The sequence below is a fragment of the Leopardus geoffroyi genome, chromosome E2 (genome assembly GCF_018350155.1).
Source record: "Leopardus geoffroyi isolate Oge1 chromosome E2, O.geoffroyi_Oge1_pat1.0, whole genome shotgun sequence".
NCBI lineage: Eukaryota > Metazoa > Chordata > Mammalia > Carnivora > Felidae > Leopardus > Leopardus geoffroyi.
In genome coordinates this window covers 22,331,644-22,353,000 of record NC_059335.1, presented here as the reverse complement: position 1 = coordinate 22,353,000, position 21,357 = coordinate 22,331,644, and the positions used below count along the sequence as shown (strand labels likewise).

The following is a 21,357-nucleotide window of genomic DNA, read 5'->3' as shown; positions in this document are numbered from 1 at the left end:
CAAAATGGCTGCCAAAGCTCCAGACCTCACTGGAGAGTGTCTAAAGCATCTGTAGCCCACTGGCAAGCCCTAACCCTCACTCTCATTGGCTTGAATTAAGTCCCGTGATGATCCTTGAACTTAGCACCAAGGCCAAGGGGTGGGATATTCTGATTGGCTCAAATGGACTTGGCTGTTGGGGTCTGGGGGTTGTCTACAGCCTACCCAAGCCCCAGGACTGAGGAGGAAGAGGGCGATTCCCCTGTGCATGGACCCCCTGTGGGTCTATGGTGGGCCTGGGTGGAGGGAAATGAATGTCTGCTCAAACCTCTGCAGTTGGTACAAGAGTCTGGATCTGGTAAACTTGGCTCCCCAAGGGTGTATGCAGCAAACCATACCTGTGAGTATACCGGAAATCCCAGATCCTGCTACCCGTCCTGAGCTCTGGTGGGGTGGTGTTTTCGGGGACCCCTTTCCCAGACAGCCGGCTGGCTTCAACACCAGGCTCCCTTCCAGCAGAGCAGTGGGGGGTCAGGGGCTGGCAACACACCCCAGCTGGGTGTGGCCGTGGGGGCCTCCCCAGAGGTGGTCTACCTTGACAAGATCTTTGTGAGACTCCAGGGAGCTACAAACAGGTAATGCTTGGCTTCCTCGGCCCTGTGTTATGAAAAGCTTGAGTTACAAACGCTCCGGCTATTAAAAACCTGCTACTGACCAAGGGCAATAAAATATCTGCTGTTTATGAGTAATTAGCCACTTCTGGAAAAGAGCTCTATCCCTTTAAATTTATGGGGTGCCTTGATTTATGCATTTCATGGGGGGATGTCATGTTACATCACATCAACCTGATGTAATTTGATGCAAATCAAACACATGAATGAGCGAATGGAAACATTCTTTCCTTCCTCCTGAAGTGGATTTCTTCTAATTGGGGGGCCTTTTCGGCCCCTACCCCGTCTTTCCTCTTCTTGGTTGCTTTGTTAGGAAAGAATTGGGAGGATCTTTATCTTGAATTTCTTTCATCCTGATGCCCTGGCTGCAGCCTCTGACTACCCTGCCGGTGATTCCTGGGAGGATTTCACATCCCTGAGGGTGGTGGAGACTCGGACCTCAACAGCTGGTTCACGGGCTTTACGCCCCGCACTGGGTTCTACAGGAGGCTGGGGAGGTTCCCGGCTAACAGGCGCTGCCTGATTTTGAGGACCCCAAGGCTGGTCAGCACACACAGGACATGATGCAATCAAGACTCCAGGGGCGCCTGGGTGGCTCAGTCTGTTGAGCGTCTGACTTCGGCTCAGGTCCTGATCTCACGGCTCGTGAGTTCGAGCCCCACGTCCGGCTCTGTGTTGACAGCTCAGAGCCTGGAGTCTGTGTCGGATTCTGTGTCCCTCTCTCTCTCTCTCCCCGTCCCTTGCTCCTGCTGTCTCTCTGTCTCTCTAGAATAAATAAAACATTTAAAAAAAAGCGCTAATTTTATGTTGTCTGATTGAAGAAAGAGTTATGGGGAACAAAAGAAACTGGTGAGTTTGGGGTCCAGTAGAGGAAGATAGATTATTGAAACCTTTTTGTAATGGCTGGTCCCCGTGTGGCTACTGAGTGAGTAGAGGCAAGAATTTGTTGGTTGAACCATCTGTCTTTGTATTTGTGCATTATTTCTTCTTTTATCCACTCACCCATCCATTCAGCCAGCCAGCGAGCATTTATTTAGCACCTACTAAACTTTTTTTAATTAAAAAAAATATTTTTAATGTTTATTTATTTTTGAGAAAGAGACAGAACATGAGCCAGGGAGAGGCAGAGAGAGGGGGAGACACAGAATCCGAAGCAGGCTCCGGGCTCTGACAGAGCCCGACACGGGGCTCGAGCTCACGAACCGTGAGATCATGACCTGAGCCGCAATTGGAAGCTTGACTGACTGAGCCACCCAGGCGCCCCAGTGCCTACTAAATCTTTTGAGTGCTTAGGAGGTAACCAAGGAACACAGACACATACCTACTAATTAGCTATGTAACCTTAGAAGGGTCATCATGTATCTGCTGGCCTCAGTACACCTATCTATAAAATGGGCACATCAGACTAAGCAGCCAGGAGCTAGGGGACCTCTGAGGGTGCTCCAGCTTTGCCACCCTACCATTGTCACCTGCGCCTTCCTTCCCTCAAGTAGCATCCTTGTGCAAAGAGAGAAGTTGTGCACAGATCTCATTCATGGGATGGAGAAGTTCTCCCCAAGCAGCTGAGAAGGTGGAGGAATGTGGGGAGAAGTGAGATTGGGTGGGGGGTGGGGGGCGGGAGTGGCCATTTGAGGAAGTCTTTGGCATGAACTCTTCTAGTTAGTTGTACCACAGGGAAATCAATGACGTTTGTTCTTTGCCTCTCGTACCTACATGGAGACAGCCTGTGGGTGCAGAAGGAGCAAGCAGAAACAGGCTGGCCTTAGGCCCGGGGACATCGCCCCCCTGGTAAGCCAGGCTAGTTGGCCGGGTCTAGCTGTGTTCCATCGTGCACAACCTTCTGCCCCAGAGATTAGCTTCCTTGGTAGAACTTCAGAAGCTTTCTAAGAGAAAGCAGAAAGCATGAACCACGTCTTTGAACACCAGAGTTCTCTCTGTTCCTTTAGTCTCTAGCATAGATGTAGAAAGAGCTTTCTAGAGTGTTCACCTTCCTGGCCTGGCTTCCTCAAAACGGCAGTCAGTGGTGTTTGGGAAGCCCGCACGGTAGCTCTGGGTACCTGACTTTGGAAGGGAAGCCGTGGTTGGAACAAGGCCACGTTACCTCTCCCGTGTTCCACTTTGGGTGTGCCAGGCTTCCGTGGAGGATGTGGGGTTCTCACAAGGTCTGGGTGTAATCTTTCGTGGAATTATTTTAAAATGGGACCTCGCTATTGTTTTGAGTCTTTCTGCTGTCTAGTCGGGAGTGACATTTCTGTGGTCATTAGCCAGTTCCATTTTTTTTCTGTGAATTGTCTGTTCACGTGCCTTGTGTCCAGGTTTCATGTGGGGGTGTTCAGCTCTTCCTCATTAACTGCAAACACTTTTAAAAATAAAGATGGCGAGGTTATGAACCCCTTGGCTGCCACATAGGCCTTGGGAGTGTTTGACTTCCAGGAGGCTTTCGAGTGGGACTGACCAGAACTGGGCGGGCAGCTGAAGGCCCAGCAGTGATGGCCGGCGGATGGTCACTGTGGTCGTAGAAGAAATGCCAGGTGCAGAAACCTTTCCAGAGTAAACACCTTCCATAAATTACCTCATTATTGCTCTCCTGTCACAGATGCATAACTGAGGAGGTGCCACCTTGGAGCTTCTGGGCCATCAGTTCTTCTGGAGAAGACACAGTCCGCCTCTGGCGGCAGCCGCCATTTTTCATTGGTCACACAGAGTCCCAGGAAAGAGGCTCCTCCGGGACCCCAAAGAGTGGCTGCCCTGCTGTTGACCCCTGTCACTTCTAGGTGCCGTTTGCAGCTTGCGTAGCTCAGACCTCTGCACCAAACTATTCACGTTGAAGCATACCCCCACGGCTTCTGGAAAGCCTCTCCTTAGGAAATACCTCTTGTCCAGGTATCCTCTTGAAGCGAGGGTGGGGAAGACATCTTGTCATGCTCATGACGATAAAGTACAGCCTGTTGGGGCCAGGGTGGACCGACCACACGCTGATGGCCCCGGACCAGCCCACAGATGGCATGTCCTCCCTTGTAAGAAGAGAAACATTAATTGCTTCATTTTTAATGTTTCCCCCGGTGTCCAGCACCGGTGAAGTTCAACTCCAGCCGTTCTCTGTGATTGGTGAGGGTTCAGGAGCAGGGCTTGGCCGGGAAGCCCCTTCCCTGTCAGGTGGGCCACAGAAGCATAAATCAGGATGCAGGAGGAGAGACCGAGTAGCTGAGGGTAGCGATCAGCCTGGCCAGCCTGCTTGGGTTTACAGACCGGAAACCATGACTCAGAGAGGGGCTGGGGCATCCGAGGCCATACAGCTGTCTGGTTTGGGGTGCCGGTTGGTTCCAGGGCAGGCTGTAGAGCAACCCGTGGGGGAGGATGCAGGCCCACCTGGGGTCGATGTAGGGGGGCAGCCAGTGTTCTGGGATGCCCAGCCCGGTTGCTGTCCCAGGCACCAGCAACATGGCACTGTCACAGAGAGAGGGCATTCTGTGCTACATCGCTTGGTCCCCTGTTCCTGCCCGTGTGCAAGGACCTGGATCTTGGAGCGATGGGATCCGGGGTTGGGAGGGAGGTATCAGCAGAGGTTCAGAGAGGAGCAAGCCCAAGGAAGAGAATGGCAGTGTCACCCTGGCAACAGGCCCATCCCCAAAGGCCTCGTCTGTGCTGACACTCGGAGACGGATGGACAAGGTGGGGTGGTTGCCCTCAAAGCTGCCGGTCCCCTGACCCTTTGTGTGTAAATGGTGCTCAAGTGTTATCGTGATCTCTGGGCTGATGGTGCAGCCACGTCTGCCCTTTGGACGGTGAGGTCTGGCAGGGTGGGACGTTTCCAATTGTTTCCTCCAAAGAGCCCGGCACGGTGCCTGGGACACAGGGGATTGTCAGGAAATGCTGAATGAATGGATGGATGAGCGGATGTTTGCTTGGGCAAGTGTGAGGATCCTGAAGGAAGCAGAGGAGTCAAAGGAGTGAGGGGTGTGTAAAGGGCAGGTAAAAGGGCTTAGGAATCACTCAGCCAGAATTCGTAGGTTCGCGTTACGTGCAAAACATTGGGTTGGGGTTAGATATGGGTCTCTGGAGGTCCCAGACCGCGACATAGGGTGGTGAGACAGGGATCCAGATCATCCATCATGAGATGGAGTGGAATTAGCCCTTCACGGTGACTATGAAGTGTGGGGGATTGGGAGCAGCACGGATGGGGTGTCATTTGACATCAGGCTCTATGGGGCAAACTTCTCCCCTGGCTTGTGCCTTGAGGGGCAGAGAGCAGGGTCTGCCCTGGTGCCTCAGGAGTGACCTGTGGTCTGAATCTTTCTACCCCGGGTGTCCCCTCTCTCCCCAAGGATAGATGCTGTGCACTGGGCCTGCATGCTTTGTTGCTTGGTCTGTTCGTTCATTTATTCATTCATTTCCACATTCAACCATTTATCCATTTGCTTGCACCTCTCTTCATTCATTCAGCAAATATTTATTGAACACATCCCCTGGGCCCAGCTCAGTGCCAGTGCTGGGGACACACCACTGAAGCCAATGGGCATGGCCTCCATGCACAGGGAGCTTCTGGGCAGGTATACAAACAGACCCAACCCCAGTATTGAAAGCCATCGTGAGGGGGCAAGATGGACAGACAGGAGGGTTCCTGGCCCTGGGTATCAAGGAGGGCCTCCTGGACGAGGTGGCATTTAATCTTCACCAGATGACAAGGCATAGGGAATAAGTGGGGATGGCAGGGAGAGTGTCCCAGACAGAGGGAATGATATGCACAGAGGGCACCAAGCGCCCTCATCTGCTCCCTGAAAGTAGAGGGTCCTCTTTCCAAACACTAATAGGCTTAAACACGATGAGCCACAGGGTTCTCCCTCCTTACGCATGTGTGAGCTGGGAAGTCTGTTTCCGCTCGCCCTTCTTTCCTAACTGTGCTTGGAGACTCCATCTCTGTCCCTGGAGTCCATCTGCGTGAAGTAGCAACACCCACTTCTGGGACAGCAGCTCCCCGCAGCCCCGTGTCTGTGAGCTTGGCCGACCTGCAGCCTGGCCCCACGGCACACGCCACGGCTGCCGTGGTCAGGAGCTGGTGGCCTAGTCTTCCCTCCCCTCCCGAGAGTCTGGCGCAGCAGAGGGCCAGGCTAGGCCAGCCTGGTGACCCGCACAGGAACGGGAGCTGCAGAACCGGGGACCCCAAGAGCCAAAAGAGACTGAAGCCCCAGCCCGGCCCTGGCCGGGCCCCATCCGTTGGCCCGTGCCTGGCAGTTGCAGGCAACAGCGACTCCCCGGGTGTGCCTGGATTTTTTTTTTGCTCGGTAATGATTGTGTGTACTTAGGAGATGATGTGTATCTGAGCTTATGTCTTCGACAGGTGCCCCTGTGAACGAATCTCCGTGGGCCGACTTCTATGAATATTTCACAATCAGGCCCTCTTTGATCACTCTTGCATATGTGCATTCTACATTATATTTAGTTTTGCACCGAATCAAATCTGAGGCTTCTGTGAAATGAAAATAAAGTGTTCGACACGATATCCTAGCTCAGAAGTGCTCAGAGGTAAAATGGCTTTCATCAGGGGTGAAGGGGCGGCGAGGGGTAGCTGGGTGCCTGCCCTGCGTTTGCTGCTGCCCCTCTGGGAGCAAGGGGCTGCCGGGAATCCTGTGGGTGCTGGGTCCCCCCGTTTTGTTCTAGGGCAGCGGCTGCGTGCTGAGCCTGAGCAGGGAGCCAAGGCGGGTTAATAGGGGATTAAATACCTAACTTCCTGCCATAGCGAAGTCTGTTTAAAAAGAGAAAGAAAGCCAGTGAGAGAGAAATAATCAATGCACTTCATGACAACTGCTGGTATCTTTTTCAGTTTTGCGATATTTTAAAGGTGGGTCACTCATTAAAAGCCCATATATATATATATAGTTTTTGTCGCTTCCCCTGACGGGGTGGACACAGTTCAGATAAATCAATTACAGCAAATTAGGGGGCCATTTCCTTCCCAAATCATCCCATCTGGGAACAAAGGAAGCACTACTTGATGGCCTGCATTCTGGGGGGAGAGGCCTGGGCTGTGCATTCTTATGACGCTCTGGGCTACCTCCCTCGCCTGCACTGTGATCATCAGAAGCTTAAAGGACCAGTTTTTGGTGGCACTCGGTCCTCCAGATGCTACAGACAAGGGTCATTGGACCCCTCCGCAGAGGAGGAGAAGAAACGTGACTTCCTTATTTATGTGCATTGAGGTGCATTATGAACATGTCCTAACCGTTCCAGAGAAATTGCACGGGAACCCTGGGGACTGCATATCATCTCTAGCCTGGGGCAGATCCGGGAAGGCTTCCTGGAATAGGCAATGCCTGGACGGAGCATGAAGGATGCATTTGGGCTGCCGCATTTGGAGAGGTGGGGGTGGACTGCCAGGAGATTTGCGGGGTGGCCCTTCTTTCTTTCACTTTTTTGCTGTTACAAAGAAGAGGGGAAATTGATGTCTTCTCCAAACTGTGAGCAGCCTTTTCTCTCAGGCACAGGGAGCCCTCCCTCACCACGATGAGGACTTTAGCCCTCAGATGTTTGGTTTGTGGTTCAGGAGTTTATTTTCACCCTCTCTTTTCCCCCATCTCCTCTGACCCAAAGTACTAGAAAACTACTAATGTGGTGCAGTGGTAGTTGAGGCATCTGTGTTATACTATGACTCTGGCAGGAGCTTCCCCAGTGCTGCCCCACATGTAAGCTCCACACTCCACAGACTGGCATTCAGGTCTGCGCCTGGCCCTCCCCTTCCACCCCATTCTCCATCATCCCCCAAGAACATTCCATGCTCACTCCCCATTTTGCGCATTCTGTTCCCTCTGTCCTACATGCCCTTTCACCTTTCTGTGCCTAGCAACCTCTTCCAGCCTCAGCCAAGGACTGACCTCTTCCCAGTTGTTATCCTCACTGGTTTCCCTTCCTTTGTCCCCACTGCCCATCCCTGCCTGCGCCCAGCCTCGCAGCGTGTTGGAGATTTCCCCCTTTCAGCACTTCCGTCCAGTGGGTCTCTCTCCCCTTCCCTGAGTCAACTTTCAAAGGCAATGATCTGGTCTTGCTTGTAGCTGCCCCACTTCTCACCCCATATAAGCAGTGAGAGATGTTGCTGAATGAGGAGTCCCACTTGACGATGCACAGTAAAGTTGGCAATGAATGGGGTTTTATTAACCGTGTTTACAGGCCTTGGTTGTGCCTTGGTTGTGTTCTTTGCCTCTCAGTATTTATTCTACTCCCAGATTAAAGATCTTTCTGGATCTGAAAGCCTGGGCTAAAGCCATGGTTGGCACCTGAGAAAGGTTCCTGTACAGCCTTTTACAAGTTATGCGCCGTGTTGTCTTTCCCACAATCCCATTTGCCTTCTCAAAACCCTGCGAAGTATGCAGGTCAGTCGATATCAGCTCATTTTGGAGACGAAGAAGCTGAGACTCGGGAGGGTAACCAAGGTCCAACAACTGTGGAAGAGCTACATTTGGATGTATGTTCATAGCACTTCAGGTACCATTCTCTTTCCACTGCTCCAGTCAGGTTGGGGGAATAACCCACCTGACCCAGGGCAGGGGAACGTGGAATAATATACCCATCTTATGAATGTGAAGACAATAAGATAATATAAATAAATATTTGTGTGACACCCTCCCCCACTGGTGAGTAAGAGACTTGCCACATTTCTGTATCCACAGTGCCTTTCCCCACCTTCTCCCCACCCCCACCCACACTAGCCCCCTGTATTGCTTTCTCTGGAATGTACTGCATGTTTCCATTTCCTGGCACACATGTTTGTGAGGACTCTGGCTCCTTAGCCTCCTTTAAGCTTTCCCTGAAATGTGGTTTCCTTTGTTTCTACACATTTGAAAAATGAAGGAGCTGGCATCTGTCAGCATTCAGCCCAGCAAGACTAACATGGTATGGACGTCAGAAGCCAGCCTTCCCACCCGCATGTCCTGCTTGAACTCTAGAGTCAGGCTCCCCAGTTGTGTGACCTTCTTGGACTTAAGTTTTCTGAGCCTCAGTTTCTTCTTTTTAGTGTGGGAATAGTTTACTACCTACCATTCTAAGGTTGTATGAGGCTAAATGAGAGAATGATCGTGAAGTACCTAGCACAGTGTTGGCACGTGGTATTGTGTTGAGGAGGAGGACGATGATGATGAAAAGGAGGAGGGTGAGAAGAATGCTGTTGCTGATGTAGATGATGATGGTGGTGATGGCTACAATGAAGATGGTGGCAGTGGTGGTGATGGTGAAGGTGATAATGGTGACTACGATCGTGATGGTGAATTGATAGTGATGGCTATGATAAAAATGATGATGGTGTTGGTGATGGTGAAGGAGATGATAACAATGGTGATGATGGTGATGGTGAAGATGAAAACAGTGGTGACGGTGGTGGTGAAGGTGATGATGATGTGATGACTCTGGTGACAATGGTGAACATGATGGTGACGGCCACGGTGAAGATGACAGTGGTGACGATGGTGATGATGAAGCTGATGACAGCGGTAACAGTGGCGACAACAGTGAAAGTGATGATGGTGATGGCTATAATGAGGCTGATGACAGCGGTAACAGTGGTGACAACAGTGAAAGTGATGATGGTGATGGCTATAATGAGGCTGATGACAGTGGTAACAGTGGTGACAACAGTGAAAGTGATGATGGTGATGGCTATAATGAGGATGATGACAGTGGTGATGACGTTGATGAAGGTGATGACAAATGATGACAGTGGTGACAATGGTGATGGTGGAGGTGATGCTGCTGCTGATGACAGTGGTGATGTTGGTGAAGGTGATGATGGTGGCAGTGAAGATGAAGACGATGGTGACAATGGTGGTGGTGGTGATGACGGTGATGATGATGATGATAACAGTGGTGACAATGGTGATTATGATGGTCATGATGATGGTGGTAACGATGATGATGGTGAAGATGATGATGGTGATGATGACAGTGGTGACATTGGTGGTGGTGATGGTGATGATGGTGATGATGACGGTGACAATGGTGATAATCATGGTGATGATGACCGTGGTGATGATGATGATGGTGAAGATGATGATGGTGATGATGACAGTGGTGACATTGGTGGTGGTGATGGTGATGATGGTGATGATGACAATGGTGACAATGGTGATGATCATGGTCATGATGATGGTGGTGATGATGATGATGGCGATGATGACAGTGGTGACATTGGTGGTGGTGAAGGTGATGATGGTGATGATGACAATGGTGATGATGGTGATGGTGAAGATGAAGACAGTTGTGACAATGACGAAGGAGATGGTGGTGGTGATGATGAGAGTGGTGATATCGTCTGTGGTAAAGGTGATGATGATGGTGATGATGACAGTTGTGATGATGGTAGTGGTGAAGATGAAGACAATGGTGACAATAGTGAAGGTGATGGTGATGATGACAGTGGTGACAGTGGTGGTGAAGGTGATGGTGGTGGTCATGATGAAAATGGTGATGATGAAAAGGAAGGTAATGATGGTAATATGATAACAGTTATTTGTTTTTTGTGTTATTTTTTGAGAGCTTGTTCTGCCTGATGCATCCATGGTCTTAACAATCACCACACGTGAGGTTGTTGGAGTTCCATCCCAGCATCTGTTTGCCTGGCTTCATGTGCCGTGGGCAGATGGAGAGCCAGGAACTCAGACCAGAAGTCTTCTCCACCCTGAAAAGATGACCAGGAGCACACTTTGTGGGTGTTTTCCTTTCCCGTCTGACATGCTCATGACCTATCTTCAATTCTGGGCTACAGTTTCAACCCAGACTCCAAAAGCCAAGATGCTTTTTCCCTTGAGAATTTTGAAATCATCCAAAGTCTTCAAAAAGAGGATACTTTTTATTCCAGTTTCTTCTTCTAAGTCCTCCAACCGCCATCCCCCAGTACGAAACTGGCTGGAGCTCCATGGGGCTGTGTGCAAAGCTGGTCCAGTGGGGTCCTGCTCACCATCCAATGCCATGAGGGCCCTGACTTTGGCCAATGTTCCATCCACAAGGGGAGGTTGTGGCGTTCAACCATACTCTCCAGCTTGACTCTCCTGGTCACACAGTCACCATACTCCACAGCTCTATTTGCATATCGTATTTTCATTAATAAATTAAATAAGGATTTAACTATTTCTGGCCCTGTCTCATAGCATTGTCTACACATCAGTCAGAATGGAACAGGTCACCCGAACTGCCCTCCTGTTTATCTATTAATCATCTGGCAAATAAACCACTCAGTATCCTGCCCACCTCAGTAATGTTTGTGATGTAATTTGTTTGGATGCCCAAATGTCACCAGCGTTGATTGTAAGAGATGAAAAAATGTACTTGCTCAGCATAGCAAGCTCTAGGCCAAAATGTAAGCATGAAATCTCTGGTTTATTTTTGTAATAATGTTTACAGCTGTTTAATGACCCTGAAAAGGTTCAGTAGTCTGGTGTTCTGTATTTTCAGAACAGGAGTGTATTATGCTTATAACAACCTTGGTTAAGCAGTTTGAGCTACAACAATTGGAAAATAGTATTTAATAAGAAGTCATTGCATTCTAGGTGAAGTCGTCTTAATTACTGCTTACCCTAGGTGTAAGAAAGCAAGGTGGGTTGTTGGGGAAGGGGCAGAAGGTCATCTGAGCCCCCCCAGGAAGGGGGTCCACCTAATACCAGAACTGCAGGCTGTGAGGCCCACAGTGGTGTTTGGGGCCCTTGCTGGGAACCCACATCCCTCCCCTGCCCAGCAGTTGGGAGCGGTAGGACTCCTGTACGTTTTCCGAGACAGCACTTTTACCCACATTGATAAAAAAGGGAATATTTAGTTGTGCTTGGCTAGACAACAATATTTGATTTTTAAAAACCCAGTTGAAATGGTTATTTTGAAAGTCATTTCATTTCCCAACTATTCTTTTTCATGGTATAAGGATAAAACTCGTTCATGCAACTTACTGGCAAGATCTATATTTTTTGGACTATTCATAAGATTACTTTCTTTTTTCTGTGCTAGCAAAATGAAACTGTGTTTTTGTGTAAAATTTATTTAGACTCGTAGCAGCTGGCATTTCTGGTGTCCTGATAGTTTTAAATTTCATTTTGAGTGAAAGATACAATTAGGTTCTCTATTGGAAGAGTTAAGTGAAAACTTTTGTCATTGATATCACAGGAAATAGTTTTGAAGGCAGAAATACAAAATCAAAATAACCATTAGCACCATCAAAGGCAGCTGAATGGCTCACTGTACCTGCAATGATGGGAATGATGAGACAGAATTATTTTGATAATCTGTGCACCCAATGGCAGGTTTCCTGTGCTGCGAATACCCTTGTATGAAATATAAAATTGCACAGCTCAAGAAGAAAACCTCTAGCCTTCAGAAGCTTTCAACTGGGGCCTTGTCTGTGCTCAGATGTGAGGCCCAGACATTTCCACACTGTGGTGAGGAATGCCATGGTGGCTGGGGCTCACGTGCATGCCTGCGTCTTCGTCAATATTGACCGTTGTCTTGAGGACCAGCGGTGCCCCACCATGACCCTGGGGATCGGGAAAGATCAGGACTCAGTGGAATGTTGGAGTGTTTCCATGTTGGAGGGGTGGCGTACCAGATTCAGCAGTTTACAGTGGCCTCTAACTGTCCAGCCTTGACTGCCTTTCCACAGTTAGGTAAATTACATATGCATTGGTTCCTTCCATCAGTCAACTAGGGTTTATTGATCTTCTTCCTGATATGCCTTGGGCTGGGCCCTGAGCTGAAGGCCAGGGGCAAGCTATTCTCAGTGTTCAGTAGTTTGTTTACTTGTTTTTAATTGTGCTGAGTGTTTTCCCACCTCGGTGGGAGGGTCAGGCAAGTTACTGTGTAGGTTCCTTAGAAGGTCCCAGCTCCCCACTTGCCTTAAGCCCAGGATCGTGGCCAACCCTGCACTGGCTACTGGCTTCTTCAGAGGGCTCCTCAGCTGCTGGATTGTGGGATAATGAGTCCAGAGCTGGGGCCAGGGTGAGAAGGATGGGTTGGGCACATGGGATAAAACACTCCCTGGAATTTGTGACCATGCAGGGGCAGTGCTGTGTGTGGATGTTCATGTGCCCGAGTTATCAGGACAGAGGGAGTATCCTGTGGCAGGAGGCCCTGCCAGGGACACTGACAGCCATTCACTGCAGGGCCTGTGAGGGAGCAGTGCGGTTCCAAAGGGAAGGCACTCTCCCTATGCTTGCTCCCTGAGGGCTGGGGAAAAGGAGTAATGACTGCCTCCTTCCACCTGAATGGTGAGACCCTGCAGGCAACCTCACCTCCCTGGGCCCTGTGAGCTCTTAGGGCTGTAGTAGGATCCAATCCCTTAACAGTAGGATAAATGATCCCTGAGTTTCCCAAGATATGCATCTGTATAAGTTTCTAGAGTGATACTACTAGGGAATCCCTGCCTCTCCCCCAACGTAGACTTACTCGTGCACACACATGTATCCACACATGCACGCGCACACACACCCCTATATGCCAAAGTGGCAGTGGTTACTCCTTTCCTTAAACCTTCAGTATAGTCTCTCTGGGGCATTTTCATTGCTTCCCATCAATTGGTAGCCTTGCCGATGCTGACCCCCTGGGTCCCAGAGACCCTTGAGGGCAGGTACTAGAAGGCCCCTGGCAAGTATTGACTGAATGACTGACATAAGGGGTAAATGAATTCTGGAAGGGTGAAGTGTCAAGGCTGGAGAAATTGGGGCCGACCCAGGTTTTGTGCGTCCCAGGCCGGGCCTGAGGCCAGCTCATCCTGCCTCGGCTGCTTTGGCCCAGGGACAGCACACCAATTACCCCGTGCTCTTTCCAAGAACTCACGCTCCCCTTTCTTGCTCTGAGTCTGGCGGCTGGCATGGGTTTACGACTGACCCATCGCAGTGCCTACACCTGCTCACAGAATCATGGGGTGCTGGGTCTCACTGAACATTCTGGGATAATTGTCTGGCAAGGTCCTTCCTCACAGTGGGGCTCTGCGCATGCTTTGCCTGGGCTCATTCGAGGGCCTGTGCGCGAGCTGTAATCCTCAGAGTGTCTCCTTGGGTTCTGGCAAGCTCTCCTCAAATTCTGAGTTCTCCCATGGGTCCCATGATGGGTAGTCCAGTTCTGAAGGGGGTTAGCTGCTCAGTGGTGGCCCAGGCCTGGGATGGTCACCATGGGCATATATAATGAAAGATCTAGTGGTAGGGGTGGCTCTCCCTTGGCGGCTTCTGGACCCCCAGGTTCTGGGTTAGCCAGAGACCCTTCCAACTCTGACAAAGTCTGATAGTAGATAGATGTTGGTCGACTTGTGTAAGCTGAGTTGGGGTCACACAAGGCTGGGAGGAGAGTGGTTCTACAGGGCTGGCCTTCCTTTATGGGCTATGTTCATAGGGTCTCTTCATTCATTCATCCACTTGAGTCAGAAAATGATGAACATACAATGTTCAGCTGCGACCTGGGCCTTGAGGCTTCATGTGAGCAAGGCAGACATGATCATGCCCTCATGGAAAAGAAGCACACTTATAAAAGGGTCAACAACAAAATGTTGCCCTAGTGGTAAGTGCTGTAAAGAAGGAAATAAGGTGATGGGTAGAGAGAGGCTGAAGACGAGCGCCTATGACAAGAGGGGCCTGGGAGTCTTTGTGAGAAGGGGCTATGTGAGTTCAGACCTGCCAACAGTACCTTTGCACATTCTAGACCGTTGTTCCCACCGCCCCCCCCCCCCCGGCCCCCCGCCAGCTGAGGCTTCAGCAAAGGCACCTGAAGTCCAATTCCTTAAAAATGATTTGTTGACTGAAAAAAAAAGTTCTTTAACATAATTAAAGCATTCCATATCCAAACCTAAGTTGAAAACTCCCTATATTCATTATTTGACAAATTGAGCTCTTACTTACCCAGCGTGAATGAGGGTGGGGGATGGTCTTCAACCTGCTGCCCCTCACCCAACCTGATTTGCAGTCTCGCTGTATTGCACATTCAGCCTCCCCTCCCTCCTGCTGAATTGGCGTCAGCTCATCAGCAGCAACCTGAAAATAGCCTGTCTTTCTGGATTCATGTCTTCTGAGAAGGCCAACTGGGCAGCTTTGGAAGTGGGCCAGCCATGTTGGCTTTGGACTTTCCAAACTTCCCCAGAGCTGTTGGGTGGAATTCTGAGCACTCCCAAGTGGCCTCAGGGTCATGATCTGTGTTTGCTTAGGAGAGGAGCCAGCACAGCTGGATGGAACTTGAAGGTAGAGAAGGGGCTTCAGACAGGGCCCTGGGGGCTGGGATCTTCCAGACACCAGTCCTGCTCTAGCAACTTCTGCACACTAGACCTACTCCTCCCCGCTGGTCAGTGGTTGCCATGAGCACTGGGGTTGGCCATTCTTGTTTACTAGGGCGTCTTACGTGCCAAGGACAGGGACTGGGGTACAGTGGGAACTCGGCAGGGTTGGTGAATGAAAGCAAAGCTCTCCAGGAGATATTAGTCCTTTCTGACCCATCTCCAAAATGGACTTTTTTATTTGTTGGTTGGTTTTTTAATTTGAGTGTAGACAGCCCACCAGAGGCAAAAAGGAAAGATGGCGAGTTGGTAGCCTTCTTTTCCTACAAGTGATCAGGTTCCTGTATGTGTGTGTAAATGTGTGCAGGTGTTCATGTCATGGACACAGTCAGCCCTGTACCATGGCTGCTGTGTTTCTCCCTCCTGCAAATAAACATTCATGTCTTTTCTTCCCTTCCCTTGCAAGATGGACTCACAGCCCCTGTCCTCCTGCCAAGGAAGCCAGGTCTCCCGTTGGAGACCCTCCACGCCACGCATAGTCTGCCTGGCGGGAGGCCCAGGAGGCAGCAGACCACCCCCCCCCTGCCCCAGGGCTGAATGCGCTTCCTCCACAGTTGAACTCTGTCCCCACCAGTCCCCCTAGGGAATTGCTTGGCCCAGGAATCCATCCTGGCTGGGGTTAAGCGCTGCCCCTGGACCACCTGGCTGGCCAACACATGTAAACATTGGGATACAAAGAGGAGAGATGTGCAAAAACTGTTCCAATGGCAGGAAGCGAATTTGGACTCCTTCAGGTGGAAGGCAGATCTGGAAATAGAAGGACCCAGGCGTAGGTTCACTGCCTTTCAAAGCTGAGCTCCTCACCTGCTGTGATGTGGAGGGAGCCGTTCCTTCTACCCCAGCCCCAAGCAGAGTGGCCTTAGCGGTTCTGCACAGTCTGGGAAGGGGGCAGAGAGGAGCGTTAAAGGCAATTATGGAGACCAGCTTTGAGTGTTAGTGTTTAACAAACAGCTTTGAGTTCTAATTTTCTGCAGAACACATACTGCAGGTACAATTTGTACTCATTACTGTATACTGGGAAAGTTATTAAAAACACTCAGACTTGGTTGAGACTTCCTATGGTATCATCCCTGGATTTTAATTGGTTTTTATCTAGTTCTATAAAGGATCTCTTTAAACCCAATCACAGTCCCTGCCTGGGATATCATGCCAGTGGAAGGACAGAGAGAGCCCAGTAAATGGTGTAAGTCTTCACCCCTATCCAAAAATGAACAGTCTGGACGATCCACTCCGATTCGGTCACCAGATAATTTATACTTCTTCTGATGGGCACAGTTACCAAATGACAAAATAACAGTGTTTCGTAACATAAGGGTTAAATCTTAATCTCTGAGGTTTGCAAAGCCGCTACTCGCAGTCTCCTTAAAATTTAATATACCTCGTTAATGCTTCCTTGCAAACACTGAAGGATTTTTATGATTATAATCATGTGTTACAGCACCTAGTACTGTTTCTAAGCAGCATACTAATCAGCTTAATGAGATATTACTGCACTTTTTGTTGACTAAAGCAAAATCCCTTTTATTGTTCTAAAGCCTGTCCTTTACTTTATTTTTTCCCAAAACATTATCTTGTTTTATTATGTACCAGTAAATATCATGCCATTGGGTTTTTCTGTTGGTTTTTTTTTTTTTTTTTTTGGTGGTGGGGGGTGGCAAATCATAAAATAATCTCTTTCATCACAGACTGGCGAATGTTATTGAATATAGTAACCGGAAACAAAAGTTCCAAGGGAGTCTATGTGGTCTTGCGGTGAAAGCCATCCTGCTCCAAGGCAAACTTTGAACAGAACCAACAGGTGCAGGTGCCACAAGAGGCACAGGAGGGAAAGTTTAACATGTAGACCCGTGATTTGTTATTAGGTGTTGGAAGTGGTAAAACATTAATAATTTAAATGCGAATGAATAATTGCGGTCGGTAAATAGAAAATACAAGGAAGACGATCTATCGCCAAAACAAATTGGAGGAGCAATGCCATGTTGCGTAATTGGCATTTAATAATTCATCTTTTTATTATTGTTTTTGACTCTAATTCCTTAGCACTATTATGTGTAGGTAAGGCATGAATTGCAAATTCCTCGCCAGCTGATGCTGTTGATTCGCTGCGCCACGGTGCCTGGCACAGACCTCAACTCTCTCTTTATTTTCAGGGATGGAAGAAGCCAGTCTGTGCCTTGGAGTGTCCTCGGCGGCACCGGAAGCTGAGCCCCACCTGAGCGGCCCTGTCCTCAACGGCCAGTATGCCATGAGTCAGAAGTTGCACCAGATCACCTCCCAGCTCAGCCATGCCTTCCCCGAGCTGCATCCGCGGCCCAACCCGGAGGAGAAGGCCCCCGCGCCCCTCGACGAGAAGGCCCACGTGCCCATGACCGGCCAGCCCATGGGCAGCCAGATGGCGCTCCTGGCCAGCCAGCTGGGCCGGGACGTCGACACCAGCCTCAACGGGCGGGTGGACCTGCAGCAGTTCCTCAACGGGCAGAACCTGGGCATCATGTCCCAGATGAGCGACATCGAGGACGACGCCCGCAAAAACCGCAAGTACCCGTGTCCCCTGTGCGGCAAGCGTTTCCGCTTCAACAGCATCCTCTCCCTGCACATGCGCACTCACACCGGCGAGAAGCCCTTCAAGTGCCCCTACTGCGACCACCGGGCGGCGCAGAAGGGCAACCTCAAGATTCACCTGCGGACCCACAAGCTGGGCAACCTGGGTAAGGGGCGCGGGCGGGTGCGCGAGGAGAACCGCCTGCTGCACGAGCTGGAGGAGAGGGCCATCCTGCGGGACAAGCAGATGAAGAGCAGCCTGCTGCAGCCGCGGCCCGACCTGAAGCCCCTGCCGCACGCCCAGCAGGCCCCGCCGGCCCCCTGCAACCTGGCCCTGCCCGCCAACCACAGCGTGCCCGACGTGGCCCACCCGGTGCCCTCGCCCAAGCCCGCCAGCGTGCAGGAGGACGCGGTGGTCCCGGCCGCCGGCTTCCGCTGCACCTTCTGCAAGGGCAAGTTCAAGAAGCGCGAGGAGCTGGACCGCCACATCCGCATCCTGCACAAGCCCTACAAGTGCACGCTGTGCGACTTCGCGGCCTCGCAGGAGGAGGAGCTCATCAGCCACGTGGAGAAGGCCCACATCACCGCCGAGTCGGCCCAGGGCCAGGGCCCCAACGGCGGTGGCGAGCAGTCGGCCAACGAGTTCCGCTGCGAGGTGTGCGGGCAGGTGTTCAGCCAGGCGTGGTTCCTGAAGGGCCACATGCGGAAACACAAGGACTCCTTCGAGCACTGCTGCCAGATCTGCGGCCGGCGCTTCAAGGAGCCCTGGTTCCTTAAGAACCACATGAAGGTCCACCTCAACAAGCTGTCGGTGAAGAACAAGTCCCCCAGTGACCCCGAGGTGCCCGTGCCCATGGGCGGCATGTCCCAGGAGGCCCACGCCAACCTGTACTCCCGGTACCTCTCCTGTCTGCAGGGCGGCTTCGTGGCCCCGGACAAAGCCAGCCTGAGCGAGCCCAGCCAGCTCTACGGCAAAGGGGAGCTGCCCGTGAAGGAGAGGGAGGTCCTGGGGAAGCTGCTGTCCCCCATCTCCAGCGTGGCCCACGGGGTCCCCGAGGGCGACAAGCACTCCCTCCTGGGATGCCTCAACCTCGTGCCGCCGCTGAAATCCAGCTGCATCGAGCGGTTGCAGGCGGCTGCCAAGGCTGCCGAGATGGACCCCGTGAACAGCTACCAGGCTTGGCAGCTCATGGCCAGGGGCATGGCCATGGAACACGGCTTCTTGTCTAAAGAGCATCAGCTACAGCGCAACCACGAAGACACTTTGGCAAGCGCCGGAGTTATGTTTGATAAGGAGAAGCGGGAGTACGTGTTAGTGGGAGCAGATGGCTCCAAGCAGAAAATGCCTGCTGATTTGGTTCACAGCACTAAAGTGGGCAATCAGAGGGACCTGCCAAATAAGCTCGACCCTTTAGAAGGCAGTCGGGATTTTTTGTCACACGGGCTGAACCCGGCGCTCGACTATAACCTGCAGGGTCCCGGGAGCATGAAGGAGAAGCCCACCGAGTGCCCCGACTGCGGCCGGGTGTTCCGCACCTACCACCAGGTGGTCGTGCACTCCCGCGTCCACAAGCGGGACCGCAAGGGTGACGAGGACGGGCTGCACGTGGGCCTGGACGAGCGGCGCGGCTCGGGCAGTGACCAGGAGTCCCAGTCGGTGAGCCGCTCTACCACGCCGGGCTCCTCCAACGTCACCGAGGAGAGTGGGGCCGGCGGGGGGCTCTCCCAGACCGGGAGTGCCCAGGAGGACAGCCCGCACCCCTCCTCGCCGTCCTCCTCAGGTAGGCCGCCAGGGAACATGGGGGACCAGCAGCTGGGACGAGGGCCCTCCCCGTCCAGGGGGCCTGGCTCCGCGCCGGCCTCTGGGGGACGGGCCCTGGCTTCTCTTCCAGGTCAGTCCTGAGCTCATCACTCTGACCTGATGGCGTTAGGTGGACCGTGCCTTTCTGCCCCGCCTCCAGGGAAGGCTAGTTCTTCGAGTCTTTGGCCTTCCCTTGAACACTGGCTGCCGGGAAAGAAAGTTGATCCCACTGGGTGGTAGAGACGGTCAGTTGGCATGTTTGCCGACAGGCATAGCCTGTCCTCCCCTCCCCCGACAGTTCCCTGCCCGGCCCCATTTTACGCCCCGGCCCTCATCCGCCATCACCTCGTCTCTGGAACCTGGGAGCTGGCGTTTTGGCTTCATCCACGCGTGTGAAGGTGTGAGCTCAGACACTCACCATCTTCCCCCCCCCCCCGAGGATATTCCCACAGTTGTCTCATTTGGGCACCCCTCCTTCCCTCCCCAGGCCAAACCTGCCTCCTGTCCCCTTCCGAAATTACAGCGTGGCTCACCTGTCGGGCCCCTGTAACCTGACGAAACACATCACTCTCGTCTGATGGTTTAGAAAAGCACAGAGGTTTGAAACACAGATGCATGACTGCGTGTCTTAAATTGTACTGTTACACGGGCGATACAGCTTTGGGGTCTAAAATAGCAAAGCAGAAAATCTGTCATCAAAATGTCTGTGAAACGCTGAAGCTTCCTGGCCCGCGCTGGGGGGAAAAAAAAAACCAACCAAAAACAACAACAACAAAAAAAACCCGCACTAGCCTAAGATAGCTAAATTAAAATCGCTACCTAACAGCAGGTAAGCTTGTTGCCTCCATCCGTATTTTCAAAGTCCCTTTCTAATGGATGGTAAATTGAAAGTTATATCTCTAGCCCTTTATAAAGAAAGCATCTCGCTAATACTGTAATCATTCTGCAGCCTAACAACAGAGGAAATCATGCCATAACAAATACCCTGTTACTAATGGCAACATTGATTTCTGCAATCAGCCATTAAGTCTAGAAAATGAAAGACAGTTTGAGGCACCTCAAGGCACTGCATTGCTCACTGTTCAAGGCGTGGCGGCACACTGTTGAGGGTCATTTTGGTAAAGTTTCTGCCCCTCCCTTTCGCTTTTTTCCCTCCTGGGTTTTGGTAAATAGTTCCGTTTCGGAAGCCGTGCCCTGCTATAGTTATTAAGTAGATGCCGGTTTAGTTTTTGTCTGTTACTGTCATGCTTTGGTATACCCTTCTTCTAGGACAAAATTAGTATTAAAATAAAGTGCGAGTCTGCTGGCTTATTACAAACCGGTAAAGAATTGTTAACACACATAAATCTGAACTGCACATTCCAGAGATTCCGATAGCACTTAATGCTGTTGCTTAAATACCCATGAAACACACTGTCTACTCCTGGAGTCCTGGACTCATTTGCGATTTATTTCTGGTGAGGCACTCTGGAAGAGTCCGACCAGGAACGTGAGCCACCACGGAGGGGTGAGGCCACGCTACAAGGAGTGACCGCTGCGCGGAACGTTCGAGATACAAGGGAAGGGTGTTCAGGTTTCGCTGCCTGACAGCGGGGACTCCATAAAAACGGATCTCCCGTGCAGAGGCGGCAAAGTGCCAGGCGGCCCAGTGTCAGGAGGGACGATTTCCGCCCTCCTGCGAAGAGGTCCCCTGTTCTGGGGAGTGTCATCTCACTGTCTTTGGATCGGGGGCCTTGAAGGGGGCAGAAGGCAGAGGGCAGACTGGCTCCCCTAAGTTTTTGGAGTGACGTGGAGTTAACATTGACAGATTTCCATCCCTCTCCCAGACCTGCTAAAATGAAGAGGTCTCGGCAGAATATTCCGGCACCAAATGTTCGGCTTTATTAATGACGTGTTTACCATGTTTTTCCCACCTTCTGGCCAAGTGATAGCCTCATGCTATTCTATCTCTGTAGTTTCCATATCTGTAAATACTCTGTTGAAAAAACCCATTTTGCTTAAAAGAACCAACCGGGCTTACAACTCAAAGGAGAATTATTCTTGAGTTGTGGTTATCTTCTAGCTTTTATTTCCCTCATTGAAGTA

General features: G+C 51.2%; 1 protein-coding gene across 16 annotated transcripts in view; it reads left to right on the top strand.

Annotated features, from left to right (window-relative positions):
• The window catches only part of ZNF536 (zinc finger protein 536), a 438,831-nt gene that overhangs the window by 181,928 nt on the left and 235,546 nt on the right, over positions 1-21,357 (top strand). For all 16 annotated transcript variants that reach the window (XM_045442586.1, XM_045442585.1, XM_045442583.1 and 13 more), the window contains one exon: positions 17,081-19,252. In XM_045442586.1, coding sequence (XP_045298542.1) covers positions 17,083-19,252 — 2,170 coding nt within the window. In that variant the 5' untranslated portion in view covers positions 17,081-17,082. The remainder of the gene's footprint in view (positions 1-17,080; positions 19,253-21,357) is intronic.